Source organism: Cydia amplana, chromosome 6, assembly GCF_948474715.1.
Source record: "Cydia amplana chromosome 6, ilCydAmpl1.1, whole genome shotgun sequence".
In the NCBI taxonomy this organism is placed as follows: domain Eukaryota; kingdom Metazoa; phylum Arthropoda; class Insecta; order Lepidoptera; family Tortricidae; genus Cydia; species Cydia amplana.
Window position 1 is genome coordinate 15,994,321 of NC_086074.1, and position 13,059 is coordinate 16,007,379.

General features: G+C 36.4%; 2 protein-coding genes across 2 annotated transcripts in view; one reads left to right on the forward strand and one right to left on the reverse strand.

The window, feature by feature from the left end:
• The window catches only part of LOC134648925 (nitric oxide synthase-like), a 38,813-nt gene extending 30,436 nt beyond the window's left edge, over positions 1 to 8,377 (forward strand). Inside the window, exons 8-22 of the mRNA XM_063503547.1 lie at positions 653 to 834; positions 1,071 to 1,185; positions 2,523 to 2,747; positions 3,170 to 3,274; positions 4,046 to 4,122; positions 4,198 to 4,298; positions 4,443 to 4,669; positions 4,898 to 5,140; positions 5,578 to 5,728; positions 5,820 to 5,989; positions 6,070 to 6,280; positions 6,371 to 6,461; positions 6,687 to 6,960; positions 7,616 to 7,807; positions 8,245 to 8,377. Coding sequence (XP_063359617.1) covers positions 653 to 834; positions 1,071 to 1,185; positions 2,523 to 2,747; positions 3,170 to 3,274; positions 4,046 to 4,122; positions 4,198 to 4,298; positions 4,443 to 4,669; positions 4,898 to 5,140; positions 5,578 to 5,728; positions 5,820 to 5,989; positions 6,070 to 6,280; positions 6,371 to 6,461; positions 6,687 to 6,960; positions 7,616 to 7,807; positions 8,245 to 8,364 — 2,484 coding nt within the window. The 3' untranslated portion in view covers positions 8,365 to 8,377. The remainder of the gene's footprint in view (positions 1 to 652; positions 835 to 1,070; positions 1,186 to 2,522; positions 2,748 to 3,169; positions 3,275 to 4,045; positions 4,123 to 4,197; positions 4,299 to 4,442; positions 4,670 to 4,897; positions 5,141 to 5,577; positions 5,729 to 5,819; positions 5,990 to 6,069; positions 6,281 to 6,370; positions 6,462 to 6,686; positions 6,961 to 7,615; positions 7,808 to 8,244) is intronic.
• A 1,374-nt stretch (positions 8,378 to 9,751) lies between these two features.
• Positions 9,752 to 12,570, reverse strand: LOC134649269 (cilia- and flagella-associated protein 299-like). Its single transcript, XM_063503994.1, has 4 exons — positions 12,313 to 12,570; positions 11,187 to 11,364; positions 10,674 to 10,871; positions 9,752 to 9,934 (listed from the first exon to the last, which is right to left on the reverse strand). The coding sequence occupies exons 1-4, from the start codon at positions 12,480 to 12,482 to the stop codon at positions 9,764 to 9,766; spliced, it is 717 nt and encodes a 238-aa protein (XP_063360064.1). The 5' UTR covers positions 12,483 to 12,570; the 3' UTR covers positions 9,752 to 9,763.
• Between the last annotated feature and the right edge of the window lie 489 nt (positions 12,571 to 13,059).

The window sequence follows — 13,059 nt, forward strand, 5'->3', positions numbered from 1 at the left end:
CATAGAATCTAAAATTCACTAGGCCCTTGAGTTATAGAAAGGATTAATTACTGCAAAAGCCCATTAATTTATCCCTTCTGTAACTCAACGGTCTAGTGAATTTTAGGTTTACATCCGGACATCCGGATTTAATAAAAGTTATTACATTTTTATTGCAAACTAACCATCAGCAATTGACCCTTAGCTCTATAAAATTACTTCTTTAACTACTTAGTCGTGCTTGAATTAAGGTCGAGTAGGTTCAGCTACCAAAGCTCAAAAAGCTTTGCTGGCTCAAAAAGATCGGCATCTGGCAAAAAGATCACAATACGGTTGGCAAAAATTTATTTAGCAATCTTGAGGCCTTTCTCTAGTAACTTCATTGATTCGAAACCTGATTTCTTGACTTTCGCTCAATAGAAAAAGATCACGTGCGTGAAACCTAGGTATAAAACGCACCTTAAAAATTTGTAACAATTTTTGCAAAAAAAATAAAAATATACAAATGCGCAATTTTATTTTCGATCGTACTCATCGAATAATTTATTTTTAGTTAAAACTTACAAAAAAAAATTCAATAACATGACATCCGCGATTCTGAGATGTCTGCTCGCAGTGAGAGTAAGAGAAGAACCTGAACCTACGGGGCCTTAAAATGTATACGAATTTGCAGAAAGTGGCGCTGAAAATGGGCCTCGAGACTACTTCGGCGGTGTCACTCTGGAAGGACCAGGCATTGGTCGAGATCAACAAAGCCGTGTTGCACAGTTTCCACAGGGACACCGTGTCCATCGTGGACCATCACTCTGCCTCCGAACAGTTTATGAAGCATTTGGAAAACGAAAACAAGGCTAGGTTGGTTAAATCTATTTCTAAACAAAATATTGTGTGGATCCATTTAAAGTGAACGTAAGCGTACCTATGCAGGTACTATTATCCCATAAACTCCCATAATTGAGCATAGACGCAGACTATGACTTTGTTGATCCTCCTTTATTTCCGTCTTAATTTGAAATAACTTTGGATGTTTGTGAAGAAATTTCCTAAAGCGTAAGGTAATCTCAATTATTTCTTACTTTCTACTTTTTCAGGGGAGGCTGCCCAGCTGACTGGGTCTGGATTGTTCCTCCGCTTTCGTCGTCCCTAACACAAGTTTTTCACCAAGAAATGGCTAATTATTACATGAAACCGTCTTATGAGTATCAAGTAAGTGAACGCTTTATGAATTTACATTAATAAAATTGAAATTCTTAAATTTACTTGCTTTAAAGTTGAAAAGAAACATTAAAATCGAGCTAAAGTGTAAGAAATCGGCACTATTCGAAAAACTTATAATTTTATGTCCCTTCGGCCGCGTATGTAACTGGAGTTTTGTAACCAGTTACCTAAGAAGAAAAAATGATCCTCATAGGTTATATTTTTTTTTCCTTTCACGTAACCGAGTTACAACCTAGGAAAACTTCCTAATGATTACGAGAAAGTACTTATATTTCTCGTAGGTAACTGCTTAAAAGATAGATGCAATACTACTATCGAAATTTAACTTTTACATACCTTTTCATGCACGGGTTTGCAGGGAGCATGTGGATGCTGAGGACTGGAGCAATGTGGTTGATTCCGATACTGCCGTAATGGATTTTAATCAATCCCATACTGCCGATATTGTAAATATTTATAAAAGTGTTTTACTGTTGGTGCAGGTGACAACTTCGTCAGCTTTAGAATAAATTATTATTCGTTATAAAGTTTTTGATTTATTTTTGAAAATATATCAAGTGAAAAAGAGCTATTTATTTACAAAAATACTTAGGAATAGTACACAGTTGTAGAACCGCTCATAAATCATAGGTAAGACGCGAATTCGCGTCCGTGGCATTACGTTCAAACTCTTGAGGTCGCGATATCGCGTCCGCGGCATTACGTTCGAGTTCTTGAGGACGTGATATCGTGTCTGCGGCATTAAATTGAGGTTCTTGAAGACGCAATATCGAAGAATATATTTTATTGCAAGTAATAATGCCAGTTTCACACGAGTGCAGAGCAGTGGGGAGAACAGTAGGCAGCACGGTACTGCTACAACCGGGCATAACTTTGCAACTCAAATATAATGAACTAAGCGTAGACTAACTCCTAATACTTTCTGTTGCCCTGGTACTTTTCACTCTTTTCTCACCACGAAATTCGTCACTTATTCCACACCATGTCTTCAATTACAAAAAAATAATAAAACAGGTAAAGCATGAATCCGGATCACTCATGGTTTCATAAGAGTATTATTTATTCCTTACTGGATACTAGTTACGTACAATCATACAGGTATCAGTAAAGGTAAAAATCCTATTACTTGGATACCAGTATCCTATGAGGATCATTTTTTATTTTTATGTAACTGGTTACAAAACTCCGGTTACATACGCGGCCGAAGGGTTTTATGTTTGTTTGATACCCGACGTTAATGTATCATCTCTCATTTAAATATCAGCGTTGGCCAACGCCAGCATTGAGCAAATCTTTGTATTTATAGTCATTTATATTTTTTGTAGACTGATCCTTGGAAAAAATACAATTGGGAAAAATCAGGAGATAAGCCACATCGAAAATTCCACTTCAAGCAAATAGCACGAGCCGTCAAGTTCACGTCCAAGCTGTTCACCACGGCCCTGTCCCGTCGCGTCAAGGTCACCATCCTCTATGCCACGGAGACAGGCAAATCTGAACAATATGCCAAAGAATTAGGATCTATGTTTGGACACGCTTTTAATGCTCAGGTGAGTTGGCACTATTTTGGAAGCTGTTACAAATTGAATTGTTTTCCGTAAGCGAAAATTGCATGTAGGTGATGTAGGATCATCATCACAAATGTTACCATTATTATGTATATAAAATAATCCGCCCAATGAACTACCTATTCAATAGTAGTAGAACAGAATGATAACATAAATATCAGAATTTATAATTAGAAACAAACATCTTTTCCAAGTGTAATTTATTTTTATGTCTGTTTGTATATAATTTCTCTCTGCTATCTTTGCATTGTTATTGTTATCCTTTTCTTTTTCTTTGTTTTTCATCTTTTTGTCCTGAGTATGTGTGCTTTATCGAATAAATGACTTTCTATCTATTCTATTCTATTCAAATGCTAAATTTGACAAGTAAGGTACAGCTCATATAATTGTTAAATTTTGTGTAGGTTTTCGCGATGGATGAGTATGACATGTTCTCTATTGAACACGAAACGCTGATTTTGATCGTTACCTCAACATTTGGCAATGGAGAGGCTCCTGCGAACGGCCAGGTAAGATTTTTTTTTTTATTGAGAAGTTCAACTGCGTTTACATCAAATAATATATAAAAAACATGAGAACTTATAGCATAGCCAATAACAGAACTTCCTGGAATTTATACATAATAAAAAATCATCTGTGGGTAGACTTGTGACTTGTGCTGTACAAGAATTGTAACTATAAATTAAATTGTAAATCTTTAAAATACAAAGAAAGAGAGAATAATGTAATAATAGTAACTGTAAACTGGAAAATTTCCCAAAATATGTAGATATAGTTCTAATTTTGCGTAAACAATAAAAAAATAGTACAATAAAATACATGCATTACCTACATAAACGAGCGGATCTATTAGTTTGTATGCATTTATTGGAATTTAGTGTGTTCGTGTGTGGATGTGTGTGTGTGGGTGTATGTGTGTAAGTGGGTATGTATCTGTGCGACTACTAGGAAAGTTGCTTTGCAATTTGTGATTTGAAAACACGTCTAGAGGAGAAGAAAGGGTCAATGTTTTGGAATACATTATTTTTAACTAAACTTAACGGGTTGAATCATATCCTATACGCTAGCGCCTTGATTTTACTCAGAATGTTAAAAGTAACCAACAAAATTTCTAAAGGTTTAATGTACGCTAAAATGCTAATGAGTTTAAATGATGAATTTATTTCAATAATAACCATTAACTATCGGATGTATTCGTTGCAAAATACTGACCTAGTGTAAACTGTAGGATTTAGAAATCATGCCTTTCAAATACTTAATGTGAATTATTTGTTTTACAGGATTTTATAGATCATCTTTTCCAAATGCAAAATAGGGAAAATGAACTAGATGGTTCTCAAAGCGCTCCCAGCCCAGGGTAAATATTACACAAAATATTAAATCAATCCATATATTATGACCATCAAGCATTCTAAGATATTTTCATTTGCAGTTTCAGAACACCAACACCAAAATCCTTAATGAGGACCAACAGCGTCATGTCACCTCCACCGACATGCAAAAGACCTCTTTCGCGCGTGGAATCCGATAGAAGTAAGAAATATTATTACAAGGTTTTTATAATCTTAAGATATTCACACAACAAGACTTATTGACTCACATTTATAGACGGGTCTATCGCGAAATTTACTTGTTTTTTTTTAAGACTTGTTTTTACCTAAATATATGTACACACAGGTACAACCGGAGACTCATCCATCGAGCACCTTGGTCCGCTGAGTAATGTCAGCTTCGCAGTGTTTGGTCTGGGATCCAGCGCATATCCCAAGTTTGCGAACTTTGCCAAAACTGTCGACAGAGTTTTGGGAGAACTGGGAGGAGAAAGGATCTTGGAAATTGCAACTGGTGATGAAATGTTTGCACAAGAACAAGAATTTCGTGCTTGGTCTTCTAAAATTTTCCAGGTATACGATACTTTTTACATACGAAAAGAAACAATAAATAATTCATTTGAAATAAAAAATACTTAATTAAATTTAAGGAGCGCCCTACACACGTCACACGTATAATGGTAATTAGTGTAGGAGTTCCATACTACGGTAAAACTGGGGCGTTCCACGGGTTAAATCGCTAGTATCGATCGCTCATATCATAGCTTCCTTGTAGAATTTACTAAAATAAAATGATTTTAGGTTGCTGCCGAAACATTCTGCGTAGAAGAAAATATGTTAATGGATGCCAGAAACGCAATCTCTAAACTGCCGCTAACGGAAGAAACCGTCAGATTCGGCAGACCATCTACAACTGTGTCTATGAAACAGGCCCTCGAGAGTACCTATAAGAGACAAGTCATTCCTAGTTTGATTAAGAAAGTCAAACGTTTAGGCGATCACACTGAAGACCGGGAAACCATATTTGTTGATATGCAACCAAGAGTAAGTTTATTCTTATAATAACCCTTTTATTTTAAATTAGACAATACCATATCTATATTAATAATCATCATCTTCCTCGCGTTGTCCCGGCATTTTGCCACGGCTCATGGGAGCCTGGGGTCCACTTGGAAACTAATCCCAGTGGGCACTAGTTTTACGAAAGCGACTGCCATCTGACCTTCCAACCCAGAGGGTAAACTAGGCCCGTATCGGGATTAGTCCGGTTTCCTCACGATGTTTTCCGACGATTTTCTCGAAAAGCGACTGGTAAATATCAAATGATAATTCGTACATAAGTTCCGAAAAACTCATTGGTAGTATTGGTACGAGCCGGGGTTCGAACCCGCGACCTCCGGATTGCAAGTCGCACGCTCTTACCGCTAGGCCACCAGCGCTTCTCTATCTATATTAACAATAACATTTAAAAAAAATTATAGGATGAAGTCAAATATGACCCAGGAGATCATCTTGGAGTTATGCCATGCAACCGTGAAGAAATTGTAAACTCGGTGTTAAAAAGACTAAAAGAAACAGACTTCGACGTCCCTGTACAACTACAAATGATGAAGGAAACCCTTTCGCCTCTTGGTAAGACCGGACGTTACCTTATAATAAAACGAAATGCATGAAAATACGCATTAATGGAGTTTTTATTAACTAACTAAGGTTAATTTTATAGGTTCTTCAAAGACGTGGGAGAAACATGAACGCATACCCGCAGTGTCAATCCGAGATCTGTTTACTCGTTTCGTAGATATAACAACGCCACCATCTACAACTGTTTTGAAGTACTTAGCCAAAGCTTGTACTGACGAAAAAGACACGTTGAAAATAAATGAACTAATTCTGGTAAGACATCATAAAGCAAAGCCTATAAATTATGATTTATTATTAGGAATTGGAATTATAACTTGCTTTTACATTTTCAGGACTCCGATAAATATGACGAATGGAAGCATTTCAACGGTCCACATCTAGGAGAAGTTTTGGAGGAGTTGCCATCGTGCAAGCCTCAGAGTTCACTTCTAGCAGCGCTCCTTCCTACCTTACAACCAAGATTCTATTCTATTTCTTCGTCGCCGCTGGCGCACCCGAAACATATCCATCTCACTGTAGCTATCGTATTTTACAAAGTTCGAAGTAAGTTTTATTTACCCAACGGCAGTCATGTACTCTGACCGCGCTAACCAGCTGATTTTAATTTTTCATTAATTTCTTATTATATTTCAGATGGTGCTGGTCCAGTCCGTTATGGAGTTTGCTCAAACTATTTAAAGAATCTCAAGGAAAATAAAGATGAAATATTCGTTTTTACAAGACGGTAAGATGCTGTTCCTAACATTTTATAATATAAGCGACTTAAATCATGTCATTTAAAAAAAGAATAAAATACTTTATAGTACAGTGTACATCCTCAATGGATGTTGACATATTTTTACACCTACCTGGTAGGCAGGGTTACAGCAAGACATTAAATTAATGTGACTGTAATTATGTTAACAAGAGTTAATATTAAGTAATAAATCCAAGTTTTTTTTATTTACAGTGCACCAACCTTCCATTTGCCAAAGAGTTTGTCGGTACCCCTGATCATGATTGGGCCCGGTTCTGGTATCGCCCCACTGAGAGGATTCTGGCATCACAGAAAATACCAAATAAAGGAACTAAGTAAGAAGGAGAAGATCGGACAAGTTTGGTTATTCTTCGGATGTCGAACTAAGGGAATGGATATATACAGAGTCGAAAAAGAACAAGCTGTTAGAGAAGGTACTCTTAACAGAGTGTTCTTAGCTCTTTCAAGAGAAAAAAAGGAGGACAAGGTAATCTATTAACTTTATTGGAATATTTTTTTCTTTTGTAAATATTTGTTTTTTTATTTTTTCTTTCGTAAACCGAACACACTATTAGTAGCCATGATATTACTCATACTCTAGTTGTCTCATACTATCAATGTATGACAACAGTAGGTCAATAAATTGGTGGCAATTTGGAGACAGGATAGCGTGTGAAATGGTAGTAGGGATTCGGTAATTAATACAATAACATAGTTAAAACTGTCGGTAAAATTGCTTGATACAAAATGCTTAAGTCACGCCATTCAAATTATGAAAGCAATTTCCTTCCCCGAAATAGACTTTTAAGGCAAATACGATTATTTCTACAATAAAAATAGACTACACTAAATCCATCCATCCATAAATAAATATGTTTCAAATGACTTTATTTTCCTTTCCATCAATATAAATGTGAGGTTACATGCCTAGATATAGAGATTGTATACCCGAACCTGGTTTATAGACATGGAACTCCACAAATTATTTTCTTAAAGAACACGCTCTTGAAATGGCGTACCCCTGGAGTTACAAGCGTTCATTGGGCATCAGTAGCCACTTATCATCAGGCGGGCGAATGCTAGGTTGCCACCGACGAGGTATCATTAAAGGTATTGCTTCAACAACAAACATTTGATTGCAGAAATACGTCCAAGACCATTTAAGAGAGGAGGGTCAAGCAATAACCAGAATGCTCATGGAAGAAGGCGGACACTTCTACGTGTGTGGAGACTGCAAGATGGCGGAAGAGGTGCAACAGACGCTGAAACAGATACTGCAACAGCACACCAACTTCTCGGAGCTCGAGGCAGAGCATTTCATAATGAACTTAATGGTAACTTGTTTCACAAAGTACATTTTTACGTTTATTCTTTAAGTACGATTTTATAATTATGGACACTTAAAGTACTCAGTCGTATAAACTTTAAGCGTTGTATAACGAGTTCTATCTTTTTAACGACACGAATAGGTATCATGGAGCCTATAAGATCTTGCCTTCCGCTTCAATTCATAATTGAGTTGAAAGAAGTTCACTAAAATGAAAACCAACACGTTTTGGAAGTTCAAAAGCTTCAATACAACTCTTTGAATACTTATTTCATTTTACTAAATAAATTATATTAGACATATCGATTGTGAGTTTTAATCAAACTAAAAATATCAAACTGTTTGATATGTTTACACTGTATTTTACTCGTAATTTTCCGCGAATGCAAATGTTAGTCTCCTATTATAATTACACATGAACTCAATTATCCGTATTCGTTTCAGGACGATAACCGATATCATGAAGACATATTCGGCATCGTTTTACGCACGGCCGAGGTGAAGAATGCCTCCAGAGAAACCGCTCGAAGAACCCGACTGGAATCAGGACAATCTCAATCTTAACATCAATTATTAATTTTACGTCACCCTAGGCCCGTAAGTGGGATTTTCTTCCCGCTACGCGAGGAGAAAATCTCAATTCCTAGCCAAGGCAAGACGTAAAACTTTAGACAAACCACGGGCGGTAATTCGTAAAGCCCCAGATCGCATATTTATGGCCCTCACCTTCTGTTCGGGCCACAAACACCTGCGATCTGGAGCATTCACGAATTCACCTCCCTAGGTATGTAATGTACCTAGGTTGTATAGTTAAAACACGCCGCAAAGTTCGCGTTGTGATAAGGGACCAAATTATATGCATGGGGAATCAAAGATAATATTTCATTTAGAAATTGATTCAGAGAAATGCATTTAGGTACTGAAGGGGTATTTAACGGAATAGATAGAATAGATGATAACGATTCGCGTATCTTCCTACCTATTCCACTATGTGAACACGATGGCACAATATGGCAAGTTATTCCAGCCACAACAAAATTCAGTGCTGTACCAATAAAATAGCTTTTAAGTAATTGTTAAGTTTTATATTACTTATTATATTTGATTGTTAGCATTAATTATTAAAATAGTATTTTATGCAGTATTAAATAATAAAATTGTTTACTATTTACATTGAAAGGTCTCCAATTCAGTATTTTTTAATATCAATAGGTCCTTAATTAATACAAGTCTCAATTTATTTTTTTGATTGGAGAATTGACTGAAATCTTAATTTGACTACATTAAATGTGTTGTATTTAAAATATAAATTATTAAAAATAATTAAGACACATTTACTTAGATTTAATATACATATTTTTAAGTGCTTTATTTTATTGTAATGACTGAAAAGCGTGAAGCAAGCCAAAAAAGTACTGTTATGGTGTAGACATACCTACACATTGTGTATCTAACATTACTCATAGTTCATATATTATGTACACAGACAATAACACGTATGTGCGTAGCAATGTACTTGAAACACAAGCTACGTGAGAGAACTGCAAAAGTTTGTCCCAGTTGCAAACAAGTACCTGGCCTTAGACCGTCTTCAAAAAATAAGTTTCTGTCCCAATTCAATATGAATACCAGCGCAAATCTAGCCTTTAATGTCTCCAATAGTATTATTATGTGTCAAACTTACACTAAGGCCCAGGACTGCTCATATTATAAACTGCAAAATATTAAAGACCAGGTTATGAGAAAGAAGCCCGTATGAAAATGTATGACATGCTCAGCTTGTCATTTCGTCAATATTGCTTTCAGGGACAAAAGGAACTGTTGTATTAAGAGATAAAACTAATTAAATATGTTAGATTATTTATTTGTATATCTTTAGAATATTTTTGATAAAAGTGTAGATTGGGGAAAATACTTTTTTTTTATTTTAAAAAATAAAATTGTATACCAAGTAGCAAGTTGTTTAACTCTTTCTCCTGACAACGTGGTCATAAATTTCTATTTGTGTGTATCTTGGAGAAAAAATTCTCTGCTTCATGGTGTTCTGCCCGGGTTCCTGTTGAGGGTCAGGCCAGATGATCTTGTGGTCGTGTCGGTTTTGGAACAGCAGCCCTTTTTCCGGGTCCATTATAGGCTAAAAAGGACGAGTCTAGTTCATATCTTATAATGCGATGTCTGCGAACTTTTTTCTCTATGGGCGCCGGATTCAAAAAACTCTTACTGACGCCGTTTGGATAAATAAACCCTTAAAAGTTACTCTTTATACGAGTATATTCCATAGTATTACGTAAAAATATGCAATTACGTTGCTTTTTTTATAAATAGTTGCGTTCTTTGAGCAAAGGAAATGTTATCTTATTGTCCAATTAAACGAAAACAAAGCAATAATGTACGTACAAACGGTTGCTTTGAAGATCTTTTCACCTTGTTTTTAACTCTACTTTTGTTATTTACCTACTACTTATTGAACTCGTACGTACTTTTTCAAATTGTATCTACATTCTTCAGAAAGATTCACCTGTTTTCAATTATTAAGTACCTAAACTAGTTGCATTGCAATATTTGCCATGCATTGGAATAATGACGTCTGCGTTGTGTATGCGTGTATAATCTGAATTGGTATGAAGGTATACCTTTAATTCAGAATACATTTAAACAGCGTTAATACTGACTTAACTACCTACTAGGTATATCCACCAAATTACAGCTACCAGAAACGCAATATAGCAGTAGTTGGTAGTAGAATGCCGAATGCGACATTTAAAAAACTAACCAACAATCGTTGAGTCACCTGTTGTTGCTACAAAAACCAGCCTTAAGCTCATGCTCACTTACCTTAGGTACAATATCTGCTCGAGATTCTACTTACTTACCTTATAATTCCTGCTCATGTTGCTCCTTACAGTGCCATGGCGCCAATGGTAGTAGCCCAGATCACTGTCCCTCGGCCACAGCATTTTGTTGGCTCTGAAGAAAGGGACCCAGTTCTCCGATATAAGCCGGTGCGCGTAGTCTATATAGCCGGAGATCTCGAAACCGCCCTTCGTGAAGTGCCGGATGAATATTATTGACTGAGGAATAACAATCAGAAGTCAGGAATTATTTCGTCAGTAATTTATAAATAATTAGTACTAGATTTAACCAGTCCAGAGCAGGCGTACGCAGAATTTAAATTTTATCGGTTTGGCTACCTGAAAGCCTTTGGTGGCACTCCTTGAAGAACAAGTAGGTCAATGTATAGTAGCTTGCCTAGCTCCGGTTTGGCTTACGCTTATATTTCAGGTCACCGGTGTCCCATTGTACACATGATATTTTTAGCTTTAGGGTTTAAATACTTAATATAAGGTCTTACAGACATGGCTTGGATAAAATTTCAAATGTCATACCTGCAGTATGCCAAGCCGGTTGGCTCTCTCCCGAACTGCCAGCTCACGGTTGAAGGGATCACTGACATCGGTTCCTTCACTAGCCAGCACGTACGGCTTCGCTGTCGGGTATACGATCTCGTGGATAAATGCGCGACGCTGGTTGAACTCTTTCTCTGATAGGGTGTCGCCATTAGCTCTAAGAATAAAAACGGGATATTTTTTAACTTATTTTAGCTTATAAACTGAAATAAATGTCATATACTAAGAATAAATGACCCAAGCCTCCAGCTTATTTTAGCTTTTTTAAACACTTAATCGACTTTAAAAAGTATTGTTACTAAAAAGTGAAATTTACGAGTAGATTATCATAGCCGATGCCAATAGCGCCTGCCAAAATATAATGCAACTCGTCTTTCGGTGATTTAGCAAGATTCAGAACAACAAATTGTGCCGAAAAACTTAAATATAGTTTAATTAGTTTATGTTATGAGCTTAATTATTGGTATTGGTGGAATGTTGGACGATAAATAATACTGGCATAACACATTTAACGGATTGCAAATAAATCGCGAAAGGGTTTTAATAACAAAATGACTCCAATCATTTCATTACACGTGATTCAAATATCTCATAGGTATTCTGAAACCGGATGAAAGTAGGTACATGTAGTTATAATGAAATACCTTTGAAATTGTGAAATGTTTGTCACTTATTGGAAAATAATAGGGATACCAATCCTGTTTGGTTTTCACAATTTGTTAGTTTTAATTTTAATTCGAATGTCGTGTCCAAAGGAAAAAAAATACCGTGTCTCAAGCCTACGCCCAAAAGTATCTGACGAATATAAATTATTCATTGTTTCACCCTTTGCTTGTTAGACCATAGTTATCGGAGAGGATTCTACCTTATTAAATTGTACAACGGGACTTAATCGCGTATCTAAGTTTTAAGATTTACCTCCGACGTTTCGAGGACGACCTTGTCCCCGTGGTCTCGGAGAAGACTGGCTTAAGTTGACATCAGCATTTTCTAACCGCGCGAGTTTTTCGAACTACCCGCACTTGTTCTTGTTTATCAGCTTGAACGTTTTGCGCACTAGGGATGTCACTCTGTACAATATAATAATGTGTAAAAAGGATTCTACCTGTATCCCAAAGCAGCAACAGTCCGAGAAGTCGTTATGCTTCTCAGGTTTCTCAGATCCGCTATCTCTATTAAGGAGTCCAAGTAGTCTTCCCAACTCTCGAAGGCCAGCAACCGCCTGTCGGCCTCCACGGACACAGGAAACTCGTTTTTCTTCTCGGCCATCGCCATGATTGTTTAATTTTATTAGGCTATATCAAAATAAAGTAAAAAATAATAATTGAAACTACAATAATATGAACAGACGTAAAATCATTATTGACGGTTGACGTTTTTTTTTTGTAAGAATGGTGTTTGTTGGCAGGGCACTTTGCCAATGGACGGTTGACGTAACGTAAAATGTCAATTTGACGCATTAAAAAGTTTTATAGTCTTGTCATGCTCCAAGTAGGTGCTCATCGTGCTCATTGTCAAAAGCCAGAAGCAGATGAGCAGAAAACACGTGTTTCGTTCAAGCGCAAAATTACTGGTTTCTGGAATGAATGGATGGACAAAATGGGTTTCTGTCAAATTAATTTCGGTTAGAAAACAATGTGTCCCTATTTTAATGCCGCATGTTTAAAACTTTGTGTCACATCCTCACACGCTATTGAGGCCACAAATATTTCAACTCTACTCAAATTGGCATTTTGAAACTGTTAATGGTATTACCGGCCAAATTCAAGCATCAAACTATTTCCAATACACGCAGTCTCAGGAATAGTTTGTGGGCGAAGTATGTCCTCTGTTTAAGAGCCAACAGGAGTGG

Bases quoted from the DNA above. Each gene is read 5' to 3' on its own strand.
- LOC134649269 (XM_063503994.1), bottom strand. From the start codon at position 12,482: ATGGCGATGGCCGAGAAGAAAAACGAGTTTCCTGTGTCCGTGGAGGCC. The intron at 11,365-12,312 runs GTAGAATCCTTT...TTTTATTCTTAG, and splicing joins GTTGCTGCTTTGGGATACAG to AGCTAATGGCGACACCCTAT. The intron at 9,935-10,673 runs GTAAGTAAGTAG...CGTCCTTTTTAG, and splicing joins ACATGAGCAGGAATTATAAG to CCTATAATGGACCCGGAAAA.